Here is a 20,463-nt window from a genome sequence, read left to right as displayed (position 1 = left end):
TGGGAATTTGCATTTAACTTTGAGCCATTTGAACAACTGTAATAATTTTAATTTTAACACAACAAAAAAATTAATTTTTCTGTAGGTTATCTTCAAGGCCCTCGGCTATTAAGCAAGGAGAGGAGGATCAGGCGCCTACGGTCTTTGGTTGTAGCTGCTAGGAGTGATCTCTTGAAATTTCTTCAACTAGTAGAATTCGTGATGTTATTTTCCTATGTTTTTTATTTCTAGTTTGCCCTTGGGCTATCCATGTGTGACAATTTTTTCAACTTTATTGTGATCAGTTGATAATTTTTAAAATAACTACGTTCAGGTTGTGCACATCACTCGATGTAGAGGCTGAGGATATCCCTTCTTTTTGAGAAAAAGGAAATTAGCTCACATTTAAATCAACACGTAGATAATTAGAGGGCATGAAGATCATTACTAATAACATGAATAAAAGAGAAGCTGCACATGAAGGCTGAGACCTACTAAAACGGTACGGTGGTCATCTTCTCAGGCGCTGTCGACGTCACTCCGGCGGCTCACCCAAAAACCTCTATCTGGCCCGTAAGCGAATGAACGATCATGCAAATGGACTTCACCAAGAGAATCATGCGAGAATTGATCACTTGCGGGGATCCATAGAGAGTCCGTTTTATGAAATATCTGCTGAGAAGACTAGAAAGTTTTCAGCATCATTCCAGATTTATGAAGATCATGTTCCGACAACACCAGGAATACAGTGAATACTCGTTAAAAATACGCGCTCTGCAGGTTAAACAAACAGCATGAACAAATGCTCGGTTACGAAACAAAAAGCTAAACGAGAGCATTGCCTTCTCATCTCATTAAAGTTGTGGAAAAAACAAAGATCAATCTCCACATGACAGTGACGCCCAGTATTGCTGGCCACCAGAACTCCACATAAACAGCCGCTGGCAGCAAGTGATATACTCCCTGGATATATCAGTGAAAATGACGGAAGCTAACTTCTGGTCAAGCGTCTTCTTCAATCATGATTCAGATCAAGCGTTGCTCTTCTGGTCTTCGATTTTCTTCTGGAACGATGTGAACCATTGCTTCCAAGCCGCGTCTCCTTGTTGCTCGATCCAAGACAAGAAACAGCTGTCTAACAGGCAGAACAAGTTCACGTACAGCAGTTGATATCGCACGGGAATGAAGCGAAAGTTTGCGATCTGCACAGCCGGCCAGATGGCTCCCCCTAAAACCAGAGCAGGAATGATATCCCTCTTCACATCATCCTTCACCTGCTCCAGACTCCTTCCTGAAGCAAGGCCCACATAAGAGAAGAACAGCCCCAGATCTAGCGGCCCAAAGAGGAGACCATCCGCTGCAACCTTTGAGGCTACAAATTTGAACGAACCAGGCAGGTATCTTCGTCGGACCATACGATCCAAGTATTCGTACCTAGGTCACAAAAATGAGTACAAGTCATATGGCAGCTTGCTTCACGAAACCAAAAGTTGTTAACTCCTAAAATCAGTAGACTTTTGCTTAGCCACTAATAAACCAACAAGGTTAATTCCCAGATCTTAACCAGTGTTAGCACATCGACAGGGTGCAACGAATGAGACAAAGTTGTGGCGCACCAAAGTGGGAATGACAGTAGAGGTCTGTCGGAAGGTATTGTCCCATTTTATTTTTAGTTAAGAGATTTCAAACACCAATCTTGTTTCCAGTTCAAAACCTTGTGGCCAAATGAAAATTTAGACACTAACAACATGTTTAATTCGGTCCACTGCTAACTACTCTCCAGAAAGAGCAGTGTTTTAGTATACGAGTCTAAGGAGCAGTAAGAATGAGCGTGCAACAAAATGTGTGACACCATAAAGGATTTAATATTGAAGTGGATCGGTGAGAACAGAAATGAACATAAAAAGCTGCACAGCTGCAAAGTGCAGCCCAACCTAATTTTGCTCCAAAATTTGATGTGCAAACCAAGTTTTGATTCACAGCTTAACAATGAGGCAATATTCAGTACGAGAGGCCACCATTAACATGTTTGTGCATAGAGGCCTATAGTTCATAATGCTCTATCCATCTTTATTGTGCTGAAACAAACACACGCATTGCCACAAAGGTTGGCATTCACCGCTTCCAATTACACTAGTAATAATTAACCATGAAGTAAAAATTCAAACTTCCAATGAATTCATGAACTAAAAATTGATATGACCAAAGTATATGGCATTTAAGTGTCTTCAGTGTTTCACAGTTTATTACCCATTTATACTAATATTACGTCATCTGTATCAATGAGTCATCACCTAAAAGGAAAAGATAAGTGCATGATGAAAATTACTAAAATGCCTTCCATTTTGAAAATTATCGTGATTCATCATTTTGTTTTTTGCCATTTTATGGTTATGTGTTTGTGGCCCTCTTTGGATCCTTTATCTGCAGTTCTACACCATGTAACTATCAGCCTGAGACTTGGAAGATGGAGCTCTATCAGATTTACCATGTTAATGTTGTCCAAACTATAATAATTTGATTTCTAATCAGCCTAAAACCAGAAAATAAAGAAACCGCAACAAAGTTGAGCTTAACACCATCTGCTCATACCATATATGAAATTATGAGAGAACTAACCAGTAATGTCCCACAGGTCCAACAAAAGCAAATCCAAATGAACTTGTGATGCCGACCCTCTTCCAATCAATTTTGAACTCTTTATCTTTATCCTGAAAAGGTAACAGAGCTTCGTTAAGTGGATAACAATGAAAGTGCAGAATATTAAGTTTCGGTTTGAATTTCTTAGATTTTGAAATTTAAAGATTGGTTTACAGACTTAAAACATCAAATTCAAAACCAGTTTCCTGATTATTAGAAACAAACTATGCAGCCGGTAATTCTCTGTTTAACAACAGAACCTTGATTCTTAGCAGAAACAATAGTCAAATAGTACTCCATCACCATGCTGGCTGGTCTCAAATCTAAAATAACAAATATATCTAAAGCTAAAGATCAGACAGAAGGGGTACCATTTGATATTTAAGAAAATGAAAACTGAAAGCATGTTTTGAGGAGCGCTTAGACATGAACATTGCAGAAAGTACATACTCAAAGGAATAACATCGAAATCAACCTCTCATTCAATAACCCATTCACTCTGATTCTATTTTTCTGGGATGAAACCCAAAAAGCTCTAAAATCACCAAACAATACATGGATACACCAAACGGAGCGAAAAACAAATAGGCACTCAAATAATCGAGTGACACTATGGACCAATAAAATCCCCTACCCCAGTTTTAGCAACAATGCTCCAATGTATTACTGAAAAGAACTGCCAGATGACAACACACCAACAACAGCATATGGAGATAACCTTAGGAACAGATTTGGCGAAATAGCCTTCTTTTGAGGTGGGCAAAATAGCTTTAGTCAACAAGAGAACATCAAACGCAACATAAACCCTACCCAAACATCAAACTGGTATGTGATTAAACAACAATTTACTTACAGAAGTTCTAATATTATTATTCTTCGCATGGAAAATCAACAGCACAAGCAAACGAACCGCGAAACTGGCGTTGGTTTATGTAGTTACTTTCTCCAATGACCAATCACATATCGACCCTGTTGAAACAGATTAAGCATCCCCTACGCCTAAAAATCGATCCCTCTCTGGTAGCCTAGGTTTACATATACCCCAGGGAAGTCCCCACTCCCAGGCGACCGGATTAGCTGAGGCGCGACGGCATCCAAGAACGACCATGGAATCCGGGGATCAGTAGCTGGAGAAGGAAGAAGTGGTAGGGGCGGTTGACTGGCTACCTCGGGGTTCTTGGCGTGGTGGTGGTGGGAGCTGGCGGATTTGTGGGTGACGGCCTGGGCGCCGATGTCGCCGAGGGCCCAGAGGATGCCGGAGCTGACGACCTGCGTCCGCACGGGGTAGGAGGACAGGGACTGCTGGTACCATCGCCATAGCCGCCGCATCCCTGCGAGCGAGCAGAAAAGATTGACGGGGGAGAAGGGGAAAGGAAGGAAGGAAGTGGGGGAGTCGTCCCCTCCCCTCTATTTCCTTGGATTTGTTCTTTGGGATTTCGCTCGGTTTTTTGAGCTAGGGTTGGAGCAACTCTAGCACACCTCGCAAAATGTAGACCCGCAAAATGCGTTTGCAGTTTTCATCAAGATCTCGTTTGCGGGTCGAGAACTAGCGCGGCCGAACAGAAACTATAGATAAAACTGCATAATTTGAAGAAAAAAAAATCACGGGACGCGAGAGTACTACATATATTTTACATGATCAAACACTACAAATACTAGTTCATACTACATACTGCATTAGTACTAGTACTAGAGGGGTGGGGATCTCACAGCGGCGAGCTCGCGGCCATGAACGACGCCGTGGAGGAGCTCAATCCTCCTCGCCGGAGCTGCCAAGGTCGATGTACTTCACCCTCTGCTCCTCACGGATGCCCCACGACTCGTCGTCCTTCTCCTTGGCGGCGAGGTTGGTCGCGACTACCTGCCGGAACTGGAGGTCTTCGAGCTCCTCGTGGTGGCGCCGGCGCTCCGCCTCCTCGCGCACGCTCCGGTCGGCAATGGAGGCCGCAACCGCGTCGGCGTCGGCGACGAAGTCCTCCGGCTCGATGACTCCGCGGCGGCCGAGCTCCTCGGGCTCCTCCTTGACGGGGACGAACTCGAAGTCCTTCGGCTCCTCCGGCTCCTCTGACCATTCCCTCTTCATCGGGAGAAGGCCCGCGCCGGAAGAGGATGAGCTCCCGGCGTAGGAAGATCTCGCCGCGAGAGAAGGACGCGGCAGAGGACGGGGTACGACCATGCCGACGGTCGTACTCGTCCATCTCGCGGACGCGGAAACTCGACGGTGGCGAGAGGCCGCGTGTCGGTGTACTAGAGTAGGGGTACCCTAGTATCCCGAACTTGTGCACAGGCAGTCGCAGCACCCCGCGGCAAGGCCTGCCAGGTGACCGCCAAGGTCCTCCGTGGTTCCTTTGGAGCCATTCAAGAACAAAGTATCCAAGCCAAGGAAACAAGGCCCCGGCAAGAGGAGCTTGCCGGGAAGGCCAACCAAGGCATCTCAAGACCCCGGCAAGAGGAGCTTGCCGGGAAGGCCAACCAAGGCACTTCAAGGAACTTGCCGCGACGCGCCACGCGCCCCGGCAAGGCCCGGTGAGCGACAAGCTCCCGGACGCGACAAGACAACGACAGCGGCAAGGCGCTTGCCGCGGCAAGCCACCACTCTGTGCCCGCGCTCCAGCACATCCACCAACGTGTCGCTCTGGGACCCTTCCAGGCGTACGTGGCGGGAGGCTGTGCAGCCAGCGGCGCGCGGTGGCAAGCGGCGCTGACAAGATCGCCATCGTGGCGAGCGGTGGCGTCCCTGACGGTCCCTTTTGCACTGTTTAGGCGACACAGACGGGCATTTAATGCCCTTGTCCCCTGCCGTCAGGGTTAGGTATGATACACTGTAGCAGGTAGCTGTACCAACCGCAGCACCTTTACATTTTTACCCTTGTCTACGTTGCCACCTGTCGGTGACCCCTTGAGCATATAAAAGGAGGCCCATGCGCAACGTAGAGGGGGTTAGGGGTTAGCTAGTTCAGAGAACACTCACGCTCGGTCTCGTTAGTTGCTGGTGTGTACTGTAGCACTCCGCGCTCCCGAGCAAGAAATCAATACAAACCACAAAGCAGGAGTAGGGTTTTATGCATCCGTGCGGCCCGAACCTGGGTAAACCGCTCGTGTGTTTCGCCTCGATCTGCTCTTCGCGCGACCTCCGCCCCCGCCGAACCAAAAGGGACTCGGTCCGCCGGTCCCATAGGTGCCCGTGGATCAGTACCCCGGCATCTTTGGCGCGCCAGGTAGGGGGCGTCGAAGTTGTGTGAACCAGATCCGGCGTTCACGCGAGCTAGATCTTCATCATCTTCATCAACATGCCGCCGAAGAAGAAGGCTTCGGAGGCGGCTGCTCCGTCCGCGCCGAACCCACCATCGCCGGAGCAAACGGCTGAAGGGGCAGGTGCCGGCGGAAGAACGGGCGTCGACGAGGGTGCTCACGGCGCTGCCAGGTCCAAGGACAAGGCTGCGCTGCCCATCGGCGGCGTAGCCGGCTCCCACAACGATCGGGCGCACTCCAAGACCTCGGCATCCGTACATGCACCGCGCCCATCTCAGGAGGCGCGGGACCGGCAGCGTCATGGTACTCACGGTACCATGCGTTTGCTGGACCAAGATCGAGCTGGTGGATCTCGAAGTGCTCAAGACCAGCATGCACGCCAACATGCTGGCACGAGCGAGGCACGGTCGCCTGGACAGGACACTGCTCCTTCTAACATAGTTAGAAGTCCGAGCATGTCCCACTCCTCGCACCGTTCGCCACCACCACCCGCCAATGCAGCAGAAGCTTTGGCGCGAGCTCAACTGCTCCTAAACTACCCTCCAACAGCAGATAAGATCGATGACTGGAGGGCCACCATCCAGAGTCTCATCGGCTTCGCCAACGGCGACACGCAACGGCAACCGAGCACGTCGCAGCCGCGGCAAGTCAGCCAGGCACGAGCCAGTGGCGACAAGACCGGTGGGGGTGCAACCACTGTGCACTCTCCGCCCCGAAGGCCAAGATCGCCGACTCGCCGGATCCACCTCAACAGCGACTCCACCGCGTCATCAGATCCGCGAGCTCGTCGCGATCAGCGCCAAGTTCTTCACGAATGACAGCAAGAAGACGCTCGTACTCGCATCGAACGCCGAAGAGAAGCGCGACGTCAGTCAGACCAGCGCGCCGGGCCCTCTGTTGACATGCATGCGCCAGGGGAACCAGGCGACTTGCCGTACGCGGTAGGTTGCCCTGCGTTCACTCGTGAGCTGCGGCAAGTCCAGTGGCCCAGCATGAAGAATTTCAAGCCAGACGTACCAGAGAAGTACGACGGCAAGTCGCATCCGTCGGAGTTCCTCAGCATCTACACCATCGCGGTGCAGGCTGCCGGGGGGCGGGACGACAAGATCCTTGCCAACTACTTCTCGCTGGTGCTCAAGCCCAACGTCAGGTCCTGGCTCATGCACTTGCCGGACAACTCCATATCCTCCTGGGCAGACCTATGCCATCAGTTTGTCGGCGCCTTTACAGGCGGCCACAAACCTCATGGCCAAGAGAGTGACCTTCATCTGCTCGCCCAGAAGGAAGGAGAGCCCCTGCGCAAGTACATTCAGAGATTCAGCCGTGTACAGCACAACATCCCAGATGTCCACTCTGCTGCGGTCATCAGCGCGTTCCATCAGAACGTGCGTAACCGAAGGATGCGGGAGGAGATGGCGATGTGCAAGATCAGAGACGTCAGTGAGCTGTATGCCCTGGCCGACAAGTGTGCACGTGCTGAGGAAGGGAGGAAACTCCCCGGAGAGAATGCAGGAGCAGAAGGATCTGACAGTGAGGATGCCGCCCCGGCAAAGAAAAACCGGCGGCGGAACAGGAAGAAGAAAGGCAAAGATGTGCTAGTCGTTGAGCAGTCCAGCAACGAAGGTGGCGCCAAGAAAGCCAATGTTGGTAGCTCCGGCAAGGAGATTGCCGCATGCACCAACTGCCAGGCTGTGGCGGTCGCCGACAAGCAGGACGGCACCGACAAGCAGTACTGCAAGATTCACCGCACCAAGGGCCATGACCTCCAGAGCTGCAAGAAGGTCGAGCAGCTTGTCCAGCAACAAAAGGCTGAGTACGAGCGACGCGACAAGGAGAGGGCCCAAGGAGGTGCTGCAGAATCCGGCAAGAAGCGCGCCGGCCAAGGAGGACGCCGCGGCAAGGCCAAACAGCGGCAAGGAGACAGACCTCCCCGCGGCCGCGACAAGGATGAAGATGATGATGACGACGAAGACATGGATGATGTCGAGACCAGCGAGCAGGAGTCCCAGAAAGCCACAGAGGTCTTGTGCGTTGACGACGGTGATTCTCTGCATACTTCACACCGCCAACTCAAGCAGTGGGTGCAGGAAGTCAATGCAGTGGAACCACCTGTCGAGTCACGCAACCTTCTGAAATGGTCTAGCACACCTATCATCTTTGATATTGAGGACCACCCTGATCGCACAACTGCGGTCGGGTGCTTGCCGATGTTGGTTTCACCAACTATCCGCAACCTCAAGGTCACTAAGATGTTAGTTGACGGCGGGGCCGGCTTAAACCTGATCTCCTCCGCTGTACTCCAGAAACTCCAGATCCCTGACAGCGAGCTTGAAGAGACCGCACGTTTCAAGGAATCAACCCGGGAAGAAGCAAGCCAAAGGGGAAGGTCACGTTGCCAGTAACGTTTGGCAGCGAGCTGAACTTCAGGACTGAGAGGGTCACTTTTGACGTTGCCGATATTCCATTGCCTTACAATGGGATACTTGGCCGTCCAGCACTCCCAAGTTCATGGCAGCCTCTCACTACGCATACAACATGCTGAAGATGCCAGGCCCGATAAGCGTCATCTCTGTCCCTGGCGACAAGAAGGATGCTCTTATCTGCGCCGACAAGATCTACCGGGAAGCCGCAGCCGCAACAGACCGCAAGTCACTTGCCGCTGAAGCTCCCGGGGGGAAGAAGAAGACCAAACCCGGCAAGAGTTCTGATGCCCACTCCGGCAAGCGCACCTCTTCGGAGTGCTGCGCTGCCGTCGAGGACGCACCATCGAGCTCCACCGGCAAGTGTAAGAAGACGATGGCAGCTCCACCAGAGACGAAGAAGATGTCCGCCAAGGAGGACGGCACTGGTGGTACCTTCACCATCAGTGCCACTCTCGACCCTAAATAGGAAAGCGCGCTCATTGCTTTCCTGCGGGCGAATGTCGATGTGTTTGCGTGGCAACCGTCTGACATCCCCGGTGTTCCCAGGAAAGTAATTGAGCACCACCTTGCCGTTTGTCCTCATGCGCGGCCCGTCAAGCAGAAAGTCAGGAAGCAAGCAGTGGAGCGCCAAGAATTCATTGCAGAAGAGATCAAGAAGTTGGAAGCAGCAGGCCTTGTCAGAGGAGTGCTCCATCCTACGTGGTTGGCCAATCCTGTAGTCGTGCGCAAGGCGAACGGGAAATGGAGACTTTGTATCGATTTTACCGATGTTAACAAAGCTTGTCCCAAAGACCCATTTCCTTTGCCGCACATTGACCGGATTGTTGACTCCACAGCCGGATGTGATTTGCTTTCATTTCTTGACGCATATTCAGGATACCATCAGATCTTCATGGCAGAAGAGGATGAGGAGAAGACCGCATTTATTACTCCATGTGGCACGTACTGTTTCATACGGATGCCTTTTGGATTAAAAAATGCTGGTTCAACATTTGCAAGAGTAGTCCATGTCGCTCTGGAGCCACAAATGCATAGAAATGTAGAAGCCTACATGGATGACATAGTGATCAAGAGAAAGGACAAGGCAACTCTGACCCAAGATTTAGACGAGACCTTTGCAAATCTGCGCAAGATCAACCTCAAGCTCAACCCAGAGAAGTGTGTGTTTGGAGTTCCCTCCGGCAAGCTTCTCAGGTTCTTCGTGTCTCAGCGGGGAATTGAAGCCAATCCCGACAAGATCAAGGCCATTGAGCAGATTGAAGCACCAAAGCGCGTCAAGGATGTGCAAAGACTTGCCGGTTGCGTGGCTGCTCTCAGCAGGTTTATCTCTAGGTCTGCTGAGCGCGCCCTGCCGTTTTTCAAATTATTGAAAAAGGCAGGTCCAATGAAATGGACTCCGGAAGCGGAGGCTGCGCTGCAAGACTTGAAGACATACCTGTCCTCCCCTCCAATACTTGTCGCACCTAATCCACAAGAAAAGTTGCTGCTATATATAGCGGCAACCAATCAAGTGGTTAGTGCTGTGTTAGTAGCAGAGAGGGAGGCAGACGACGAGCCAGCAACCGCGGCAAGCGCATCCAGCGACAAGCAGGGGGCTTCCCCGGCAAGCTCTGGTCCCGACAAGGATGGATCTGCGCAGATGCATGAGGAGATACACAAGAAAATGGTGCAGCGCCCAGTTTACTTTGTCAGTTCCCTTCTGCAGGGGGCTAGGTCAAGGTACTCTGGCGTGCAGAAATTGCTTTTCGGCCTTCTCATGGCCTCGAGAAAGCTGCGCCATTACTTCCAAGCACATGAGATCACAGTTGTCACTTGCTTTCCGCTGAAGAGGATACTACAGAATCCAGAAGCGACAGGCAGGATTGTTGAGTGGGCACTGGAACTGTCAAGCTTTGGCCTCAAGTTTGAGAGTACTTCGACTATCCAAAGCAGAGCATTGGCAGAATTCATAGCAGAATGGACGCCAACACCAGATGAAGAAATTCCAGAAACGAGCATCCCCGTCAAGGAAGCAAGCAAAGAGTGGCTGATGTACTTTGATGGTGCCTTTTCGCTGCAAGGCGCCGGCGCTGGTGTGCTGCTCGTCGCACCCACCGGAGAGCACCTCAAGTATGTAGTCCAGATGCAGTTTCCCAAGGAGCAAGCAACAAACAATACTGCAGAGTATGAAGGCTTGCTTGCCGGTCTCAGGATCGCGGCAGACCTTGGGATCAAGAAGCTCATTGTCCGGGGTGACTCGCAGCTTGTCGTCCGCCAAGTGAACAAGAGTTATCAGAGTCCGTTGATGGAAGCTTACGTCAACGAAGTGAGAAAGCTAGAAGAGCACTTTGACGGCCTACAAATGGAACATGTTCCAAGAGCTCAGAACGCCATTGCCGATGGCCTGTCAAAGTGCGCCGCACTTAAGTTACCTGTGGAACCAGGGATCTTTGTGCTCAAGCTGACTCAACTGTCTGTAACGCCATCAACTGGACAGAGCAAGAAGAGGAAGTTGATTTCTGGTGACTATTTGCCGGCAGAGCTTCCCGAAGCCGCCGCCAAGAAGGTCCCCAAGATCAACGCCAAAATCGCTGAGGAGCAGTCTGCTCCGGCAAGCCCTAGGGTTTGTTCCGTTGAAGCAGAAGCTCCCGACAAGTTTTGCTCCGGCAAGCTTGCCGGGGAACGTCAAGCTTCGGCAGAGCCGCAGGTTCTCGCCGTAGAAGCGGATGTTCCCGCAGCAGCAGATTTGCCTTTAGTCCTTGTTGTCGAGCCACAAGCTCCAGCATGGGCACAGCAGATTGTCCGTTTCCTTCAGACATGAGAACTTCCCGAAGAGCAAGAAGAAGCGGAAAGAGTAGCCCGGTAGTCAAGTATGTACCAGTTTGTCGACAAGACACTGTACAGAAGAAGACTCAACGGTGTGAAATTGAAGTGTATTCACCGGGAAGACGGACAAAAGCTGTTGGCAGAGATACATGGAGGCATATGTGGTCACCACATTGGCGCAAGAGCACTTGTCGGCAAAGCATTCCGGCAAGGTTTCTTTTGGCCGACAGCCCTCCAGGATGCAACTGCACAAGTAACCAAGTGTGAAGCGTGCCAGTTCCATTCCAAGCAGATACACCAACCAGCTCAAGCTCTCCAGACGATCCCTTTATCCTGGCCATTTTCGGTCTGGGGGCTCGACATCCTCGGCCCCTTTCCCCGAGCAGTCGGGGGCTTTGAGTACTTGTACGTAGCAATCGACAAGTTCACAAAGTGGCCGGAAGTGGAACCAGTGAGGAAGGTGACAGCACAGTCAGCAGTCAAGTTCTTCAGGTCGATTGTTTGCCGCTTCGGGATCCCTAACAGGATAATCACCGACAACGGTACACAATTTACGAGCCGCACCTTCATGCAGTACGTCCAAGACCTTGGCGCCAAGGTCTGCTTCGCTTCTGTTGCTCACCCGAGAAGCAACGGTCAAGCGGAGAGGGCAAATGCTGAAGTGCTGTGCGGGCTCAAGACCAGGACTTTCGACAGGCTGCACAAGTGCGGAAGAAACTGGATCGAGGAGCTGCCGGTGGTTCTTTGGTCGATCAGGACGACGCCAAATTGAGCCACTGGCCAGACACCTTTCGCTCTAGTCTATGGAGCAGAGGCAGTTATCCCCACGGAACTCATATGCGGGTCACCTCGAGTGCTCGCTTATGATGAGCTTGAGCAAGAGCAGCTGCGACAAGATGACGCGCTGCTCCTTGAGGAAGACCGTCTTCAGGCTGCTGTACGAGCTGCTCGCTACCAGCAAGCTTTGCGCCGCTACCATAGCCGCAAAGTTAATGCCAGAAGTCTCGAGCAAGGCGACCTTGTTCTTCAGCGTGTTCAGTCCGCCAAGAATTCCAACAAGTTGACGCCAAAGTGGGAAGGCCCTTACCGGGTGAAACGAGTCACTAGGCCTGGCGCTGTCCGCCTTGAGACCGAAGATTGCATTCCGGTGAGCAACTCCTGGAACATCAAGCATCTTCGTAAGTTTTACCCGTAAGGCGCGGTTGCCGGAACCTGTTCCGGCAACCACCTTTTGTACAAGTCTTGCCGCTGTTGCATGTAATCCTTTGTACAAAGCCGGGCGCAAACCCCGTGCATAAGTAAAGCTCATGTGCTCCGCACATTTTGTCAGTTTCATGCATTTTATTTTTTGCATGTGTTATCTGACACTTTGTGCAGCACCTACTCCACGGTAAGCAATAACGAGCCGCAAGGCTCCATATCTTTATTTTCTCTTCTTTCTTTTTTCTCAAGGAAAGGAAGGTTCCCTCGCCCACAAGTTTGCCGGGGGGGAAAGGAGAAGATAATGGTATGGACCAGGCGTCGTTCAAGAAAGTCTCGCCTTGCCGGGAAGCAAACAACAGAAAAGCTAAGTTGCCAAAGTTTGAGCAATCAGATTTTTTAAATTTTAAGTTATCTCCCTTGAACGACCGCACTTTGTATGGAAAACCTGTGCGCGGAGGAACCAACTCGTAGCTAGTTGCGCCCTTACTTTGTTTCGAGTCCGCTCAACAACTTAAGTGAGCTGCAACTAGTTGCGACAAGGTTTCTTGTCGGTAGCGGGACCGCCAGCAGGCTGCTGACATTCCGCACTCAGCGCTCGCGGCTCAGGTGCCTGCACCGGCAAATTCCCTAAAAGCGTAGGGCAAAAACATACAAAGCGAGGAATCAAGTAAAGGGAATAACATTGTAATCATTACCCAGAATAAACTTATATTACAAAGATAGCCTGTCGCAGCTCTAATAGATTGTTTCCATAACATGGCAAACAGCGACAAGAAAAGAAGAAACGGGCGGCCTAATCTACGCGATCGCCCTCGATCCTCTTGATCCCGCTCACCTTGTCCACAATGGGTGCGACAAGGGCCTTGAGCGCCTCCAGATCAGCATCCGGCGGCAGGGTCTTGAGGACGTTGATGAGGTTGAGGCCCGGGTTGCGGAAGACCACCTTCACCAACACCTTCTGGAGGGCTCCCGCGCAGATTTTGCGCGACTCGTCGGCCAGCTGCTTTGGGATCCTCTCCCGGAGTCGCTGGAGGGCCGTCGCCACGCCCTTGAAGAACAAGACGAGCTTGGCGCTGGGTTGGAGGTTCTCGTCGGAGGGATACCCAAGGTCCTCCATCCCCAGCTGTGCCAGCTCTTTGTCAATGTCTGCGGCAACAACCACAAGACTCTCTGTCCAGTGCTCCACAGTCTCCCGGAAAGCATTCTGGGTGGCGGCAACACTCTCCAGCAGCGCCTTGTCGGCCTTGATCTCTTCTTTCAAGGCCGCCTCCTGCTTCTTGGCGCCGTCCAGCGTCTTGGTCAAAGCGGTCAGCTTCAACTCAAGACCCGTGTTGGAGTCCTTGGCGGTGCTGAGCTCTTTGCCCTTCTCGGCGAGATCGGCCTCCAGCTGCGCCACCTTCGTCTCCAGCTCCTTCTTGGCGGCCTCGGCGGCAGTGGCAGCATCCTCCGCTTGCTTAAGGGCTCCGCCGAGTTTTTCCTCGCGCACGGCAAGCTCCTCCTCGTGGGCGTCAAGATTGACCTTCCGCTGCGCCAGCTCGCCCTCCTCCGCGGATAGCTTCACAGCGGCAAGCCGCTGTTGCTCTTCGACTTTGGCCTTCCCGAGGAGGAAGGCTTTCTGCGCTTCGGCAAGTTGCTCCTGCTCCTCTGCCAAGGACCGGAGAGCTTCCCGGTGGAAACCCCCGAGCTCCTCCGCGCGCTTCTCGATGTCTGCTCCCGCCTTCGCGACAAGCGCCTCGCGGGAGTCCAGCTTTGCTTGCCGCGCGCGGTAAAGCGACAACAGCTTCCGCAGCAGCCGCTCCTCCTCAGGCTCATTGCTGTTGCTGCTTGGCGCGTCAACCAGCGTCAGCCTCGCGGAGGCAAGCACTTCCCCGTCGAAGATCTCTCCCTCGACCGGCGCCCTGGAGCTCGATGCCCAGGGGAGGTTGATGAAGACGCCTTCGCCGACCTTCAAGTAGACGCCTGGCTGGGGCTCTTCGGAGCCTGGCACTGCGGCAGCGGCGGACGGGTCGGCGGTCGGTGTAGCGCCTGGCGCTCCTGCGGCCTCGGGGCCGTCAGTGCGATCGCTGGACCCCTCGCTAGTTGCTGCGGCGGCAGCCTTGGCGGCCTCTGCGTCGGCGGGATCGCCAGCACCGGCTGCTTCCTCGGCGGCAACCTCGGTCTCCGTCGGCTCTGTAGCAGATGGGTCTGACAGCCAGAAAGGGGAGAAGAGTCAAGCAAAAATCCAACAAAAAGAAGATCAAGAGAAGAAGAACTCAAGGGAAATCTTGAGCGAAAGGATTACCTGTGCCGGGTTCTGCAGTCGTGGTCTCCACCGTCGGGGGGCCGCTGGTGCTGTCCCTTGCCGGAGAACCCTCCCTTGCCGGAGACTTCTCCCTTACCGGGAAGCCCTCCCTTGCCGGAGAGTTCTCCCTTGTCGGGGGATTCTCCCTTGGCTCCTGGTGGGGCTGCTCTGCTCCTACACAAATCAGCAATCAAATATCAGGAAAGACAGAGTATCCATGCGCACCTCACAAGCGGAAAGCAAACCATATACTTACGCTGGGGGCTGCTCTGGAGAAGAGTTGTCGGGTCCGACAATGTTGTCTCGGGCGCACCTCCTGCTGTCGCAGTGGGTTCGTCCTTGATGACGATCACCGGGACCTTGGCCCTCTTTGCTGCTCTCTGGGCCAGAGTCCTGAAGAGGAACAAGTTCAGAGAAAAGCAAATGAGATACAAGACAGAACAACAAGAATTGAAGAACTGCAAGTACAGCAAGAGAAGCTTACTCTTCTTCTTCTTCCTCGTCGGAGCTGAACGCGGAGAAGTCAAAGTCCGGCGCGCGCCCGGCGCGAGGAGGCGGAGGAGAAGCTTCCCTTGGTCGCTTGGCAGGAGCAGTGGCGGTGGTCTGAGACGACCCCGCTCCGGCTGCCGGCGCGGCGTGAGCAGCGGCAGGAACTGAAGCGGTAGTCCGGCTAGACCCCGCTCCTATTGCCGTCGCAGCATGAGGCGCTCCCACGGCAACGGTGTTTGCCGCGGTGGAGCGTGTCACGCGGCGCGGCGACTGTTGACCCGCTTGTCGCTCCACTACGTCACCGGCCTTGCGGAGACGCCTTCTTGGTGGGGATGGAGGCTCTGCTTGCGGCGAGCTGCCCGAAGACGAAGAGGAAGAGGAGTTGATCTCCAGCGAGCCGCTCATATCCTTGGCGGGCTCGCTCGACCCGACGCCATGTCCGGCAAGTTCTTTCTCGCCGGTGGGCTCCCCTCGCTCGGCACGGCTTGCCGCCCTTGCTGCATCTGCCTCCTCCACGGTGAATCCAAATTCGCCCGCGGCTGCGGCTGCCGCCGCCTCTTCTAGCCTAGTGGCGATGAGTGCCATCTCCGCATCGGTGGTGTCGCGGGTGAGGCCATCCTTCTCGTCGGAGCGGATCGGCACTTCTACCAAGTCATCGAAGAATTGCTGCACGACGTCGTCTGCAGGCTCCTGCCAAGTTGGCACAATTCCATGCGAGTCGCACAGCGGCATCATTGCATGGATGCGGTCGAGCGCGGAATTGTTGCACAGCGGAACGACGCCCCCCGGCAACCTGAACACTTCGGGATATTGGGGGTCATACTTGAACAGCTCCTGGAGCATCGCGTTGAGCTCCAGAACAGTGAAGTTGTAGTTGAGGCCCGGGCGCAGCCTCATGATGTCTGCCGCATTCTTGAACTCCCAAGTGGGTCTCCACCGTTCCTGCAGGGGGGCGATGCGGCGGCGAAGAAAATCTGCGCCAACAGCGCCTACAGTGAGCCCGGCAAGCCTGAGGCGTAGAATCCGGGTGACAGCAATCTTCAGCCTGTCGTCTTCCGGGGCCACGTCACTCCAATCGCTGCCGCGGGCTACTGGGGTTTGGCGCCGGGTGGTGAAGGGCTGCGGGTTCTCCTCGTCAATCCAGCACCAGTCTGCTCTCCACTCCTCCCACTTGCCGCGGAATTCTCCCTCCAGATAAGTTTCCTTCTTGCCGGCCCTTGAGATCCAGGTGATTCCGCCGGATAGAGGCTCTCCTCTCTCTACTCAGGGTATGAAGAAGTGGCGAAAGAGGGCTACACTGGGGTGGACTCCGACAAAGTTTTCGCAGAGATGTGTGAAAACTGCCATGGTCAGAACGGCATTGGGGGTGAAGTCAAGGAGGTGGAATCCGTAGGTATTCATGATGTCGCAAAAGAATTCAGAGAAGGGCGGGCAGAGCCCGCAGTAGAAGAACAAGGCGAAGAAGGGGTATCCGTTTGGGGCTTTCTTCCAAGCGGCGGCGGGAAGTACCTTCGTGCGCGGATGCGCTTGTGTCTCCGCCGACCAGAAGAGGTAGTAGTTCTCCCTCAGCTCCTTCGCGGCAAGTTTGGGGGGGGGAGACTGCTCGCTCCTTTCGCAGCGCCGCAAGCCGCTGCGCCTCGGTCGACTTCACGACCTTCCCCTTGTTGGCTTTTGGAGCCATGGCGGAAGTGGTGGAGGAGGTCGACGGCGTTGGTGGTGCTAGTGGCGATGGGGGGCGGAGCGCTGCTCTCTTTCGGCTTTGGGAAGGCGAGGGAGCGGCGGAGATTTCTGAGATTGGAGTAGCAACAGGCGAATGGGCGAACTGCCCCTGTTTCCCCTGCTTATAAAGAGGGAGGGGGCGGACGTTCCGCATTTCCGAATAAAGAAACCCCCACGATCTCTCCCACGACGCCGCATTCGACGCGTGCCGTTCGGGGAGGGCGCGGTGGATACGGAGAGAGATACGGCGTAACCTAGGCCGCGCGTGCCCATGCCCTGTTTTGGGCCTGGCCCAACAGCACTCGGCACCGTGTATGGCCCAGGCCCGGGGGCTCCTGTCGGTGTACTAGAGTAGGGGTACCCTAGTATCCCGAACTTGTGCACGGGCAGTCGCAGCACCCCGCGGCAAGGTCTGCCGGGTGACCGCCAAGGTCCTCCGTGGTTCCTTTGGAGCCATTCAAGAACAAAGTATCCAAGCCAAGGAAACAAGGCCCCGGCAAGAGGAGCTTGCCGGGAAGGCCAACCAAGGCATCTCAAGACCCCGGCAAGAGGAGCTTGCCGGGAAGGCCAACCAAGGCACTTCAAGGAACTTGCCGCGATGCGTCACGCGCCCCGGCAAGGCCCGGTGAGCGACAAGCTCCCGGACGCGACAAGACAACGACAACGGCAAGGCGCTTGCCATGGAAAGCCACCACTCTGTGCCCGCACTCCAGCACATCCACCAACGTGTCGCTCTGGGACCCTTCCAGGCGTACGTGGCGGGAGGCTGTGCAGCCAGCGGCGCACGGTGGCAAGCGGCGCTGACAAGATCACCATCGTGGCGAGCGGTGGCGTCCCTGACGGTCCCTTTTGCACTGTTTAGGCGACACATACGGGCATTTAATGCCCTTGTCCCCTGCCGTCAGGGTTAGGTATGATACACTGTAGCAGGTAGCTGTACCAACCGCAGCACCTTTACATTTTTACCCTTGTCTACGTTGCCACCTGTCGGTGACCCCTTGAGCATATAAAAGGAGGCCCATGCGCAACGTAGAGGGGGTTAGGGGTTAGCTAGTTCAGAGAACACTCACGCTCGGTCTCGTTAGTTGCTGGTGTGTACTGTAGCACTCCGCGCTCCCGAGCAAGAAATCAATAAAAACCACAAAGCAGGAGTAGGGTTTTACGCATCCGTGCGGCCCGAACCTGGGTAAACCGCTCGTGTGTTTCGCCTCGATCTGCTCTTCGCGCGACCTCCGCCCCCGCCGAACCGAAAGGGACTCGGTCCGCCGGTCCCATAGGTGCCCGTGGATCAGTACCCCGGCACCGCGGTTGGTCCACTTCCTCGCCCCGCGCTTCCTCACGCCGTCTGACCGGACGTGCCGCTCGCGCTCGGGGTCGCTGCCGCCGTTGGATCTGCTGCCGGAGCCGCGTCCGGAGCTCCACATGCGGTCCCACATGGGGCTGGAGGCGGAAGGTGGTTGCCGGTGGCGAGAAATGGAGAGAAGGGGGTGGGTAATTGAGTGGCTCGGCGGCGGGGGGGGATAGGGTTTTGACCGCAAAGCGCCGAGAAACCGTAGATATAGTGGTTGAGGCGTGCGGTTTACGGGCCGCGGCAAATTTTTTTACGGGCCGGGCGAGTATGCGGGCTCTGTTATGGCCGGAAAATTGGACCGAGCCCACATACTCGCCGGAATTTTACGGGTTCGCGGCTTTTGCAAGGTCTGCTAGAGTTGCTCTTAGGTGGGCAGAAAGAATGGTGGGTTGCCTCCACCCAATCAGCCTTCGCCAGTTTCCTTTAATATTTTTTTCAGAGTCTTTTATGGCAAACAGGGAAATGCGGGGGTTGGAGGGAGGGGTCAACTTTGCCATACTATCTGTCTGATTCGTAACATGGATGATTATTGAGAGGAATTTTTGTAGAAGTCAGTATAACCTTCAAAATTTATATGAAGCATGCTTCGTATGAATATGGAGGTCGTTGAGACAAAGCGCAAATACAAAATTGTTAAAAAAGTGCGCTATAATATCTCGTTTTTACGTGGGACCCATTTGTCAATGGCTAAAAGTCATCTTTCTTCTCGACCTCAACATTGGATGTTTTTAAGCTAGGATTTTAACATGGATTTACAAAATGGATTTGAAGAAAGATTACAAGTAGATTTGAACAATCTAGGGCAAAACTTTTACATAGCAGATAGATAGCGGGGTGATAGTGGAATGAGGTTGGCGTAGAGGAATGCGGATAGCGGGCCAGATTATGGGTGATATGTCCGCATAGCGGATTTCTAAAAACACTTACAAATTTGATATTATTGTGTATATTTCTAAGCCATTGACAACAAACATGGACCTTGAATTGATTGTTCAGCATATATATAAGCATATAAGCATTGAAAAAAACGAACCACGTGCGAAACCAAGCTCTCTCAGAGCTTAGGGACTCTGGATCGTCCGATGTGTTTGCTTGATGCGATCTGGGCCGTCAGATTGAGCCCTGAGACGACCTCGCCCGTCGGATCAAAGAGGGGCTCTTGTAGCAATGAATATTTTCACCCCCTTCGTGCCACCGCGTGGAATTAGACAGCCCTGTCGAGGGCATTTTCGTCATTTCACACACAGAGGTATGATGTCTGCTACAATTACGTCGGTATTTTCCGAAAGAGGAAGGGATGATGCAGCACAACAGACCAAGGTTATCGAACCAGTAGGAGAACCACACAACATTACCTGAACGGCACCTGCACACAAATAACAAATACTTGCAACCCTACGTATCAAAGGGGTTGTCAATCCCTTTCGGATAACGGTGTCAGAAATTGGCAAACGGACGTGAGAAAGTTGTAATAAGTTGATAGATTGAAAGACAAATAAAATAAAGTGCAGTAAGGTAATTTTAAATTTTCTGTTTAATAGATCTAAAAATAAAAGTAAAGAAAAATATATCGCAAAGGCAAATATATTAAAGAAGAGACCCGGGGGCCGTATACTTCACTAGTGGCTTCTCTCGAGAAAAATAGAAAACCGTGGGTAAACGAAGTACTATTGGGCAATTGATAGAACTTCAAATAATCATGACTATATCCAGGAAATGATCATAATATAGGCATCACATCCAAGATTAATAGACCGACTCATGCCTGCATCTACTACTATTGCTCCACACATCGCCCGCTATCCAGCATGCATCTAGTGTATTAAGTTCATGAAAAAATGGAGTAATGCAATAAGAACGATGACATGATGTGGACAAGATCTATTTATGTTGAAATAGACCCCATCTTGTTATCCTTAATGGCAACAATACATACGTGTCGGTTCCCCTTCTGTCACTGGGATCAAGCACCGTAAGATCAAACCCATCACAAAGCACCTCTTCCCATTGCAAGATAAATAGATAAAGTTGGCGAAACAAAACCCAAATATCGAAAAAGAAATACAAGGATATAAGCAATCATGCATATAATAGATCAAAGAAGACTCAAATAACTTTCATGGATAAAAAGATAGATCTGATCATAAACTCAAAGTTCATCCGATCCCAACAAACACACCGCAAAAAGAGTTACGTCATATGGATCTTCAAGAGACCATTGTATTGAGAATCAAACGAGAGAAAGGAAGCCATCTAGCTACTAACTACGGACCAAAGGTCTACAAAAGACTACTCACGCATCATCGGAGAGGCACCAATGG

General features: G+C 52.7%; 1 protein-coding gene across 1 annotated transcript; it reads right to left on the bottom strand.

Moving 5' to 3' along the window:
- Window positions 1–661: 661 nt before the first annotated feature.
- LOC125543350 (protein Mpv17-like) lies at window positions 662–4,047 on the bottom strand. Its single transcript, XM_048706666.1, has 3 exons — window positions 3,787–4,047; window positions 2,599–2,690; window positions 662–1,413 (listed from the first exon to the last, which is right to left on the bottom strand). The coding sequence occupies exons 1-3, from the start codon at window positions 3,946–3,948 to the stop codon at window positions 1,011–1,013; spliced, it is 657 nt and encodes a 218-aa protein (XP_048562623.1). The 5' UTR covers window positions 3,949–4,047; the 3' UTR covers window positions 662–1,010.
- Between the last annotated feature and the right edge of the window lie 16,416 nt (window positions 4,048–20,463).

Source organism: Triticum urartu, chromosome 3 (genome assembly GCF_003073215.2).
Source record: "Triticum urartu cultivar G1812 chromosome 3, Tu2.1, whole genome shotgun sequence".
NCBI lineage: Eukaryota > Viridiplantae > Streptophyta > Magnoliopsida > Poales > Poaceae > Triticum > Triticum urartu.
The sequence above is the reverse complement of the archived record's forward strand: the minus strand, read 5'-3'. Positions and strand labels throughout refer to the sequence as shown.

Excerpts from the sequence above, each read along its gene's own strand:
- LOC125543350 (XM_048706666.1), bottom strand. The coding sequence starts at position 3,948 with ATGCGGCGGCTATGGCGATGGTACCAGCAGTCCCTGTCCTCCTACCCC. Across the intron at positions 2,691-3,786 it reads ACCACGCCAAGAACCCCGAG|GATAAAGATAAAGAGTTCAA; the intron begins GTAGCCAGTCAA and ends TTACCTTTTCAG. Across the intron at positions 1,414-2,598 it reads GGACCTGTGGGACATTACTG|GTACGAATACTTGGATCGTA; the intron begins GTTAGTTCTCTC and ends TTTGTGACCTAG.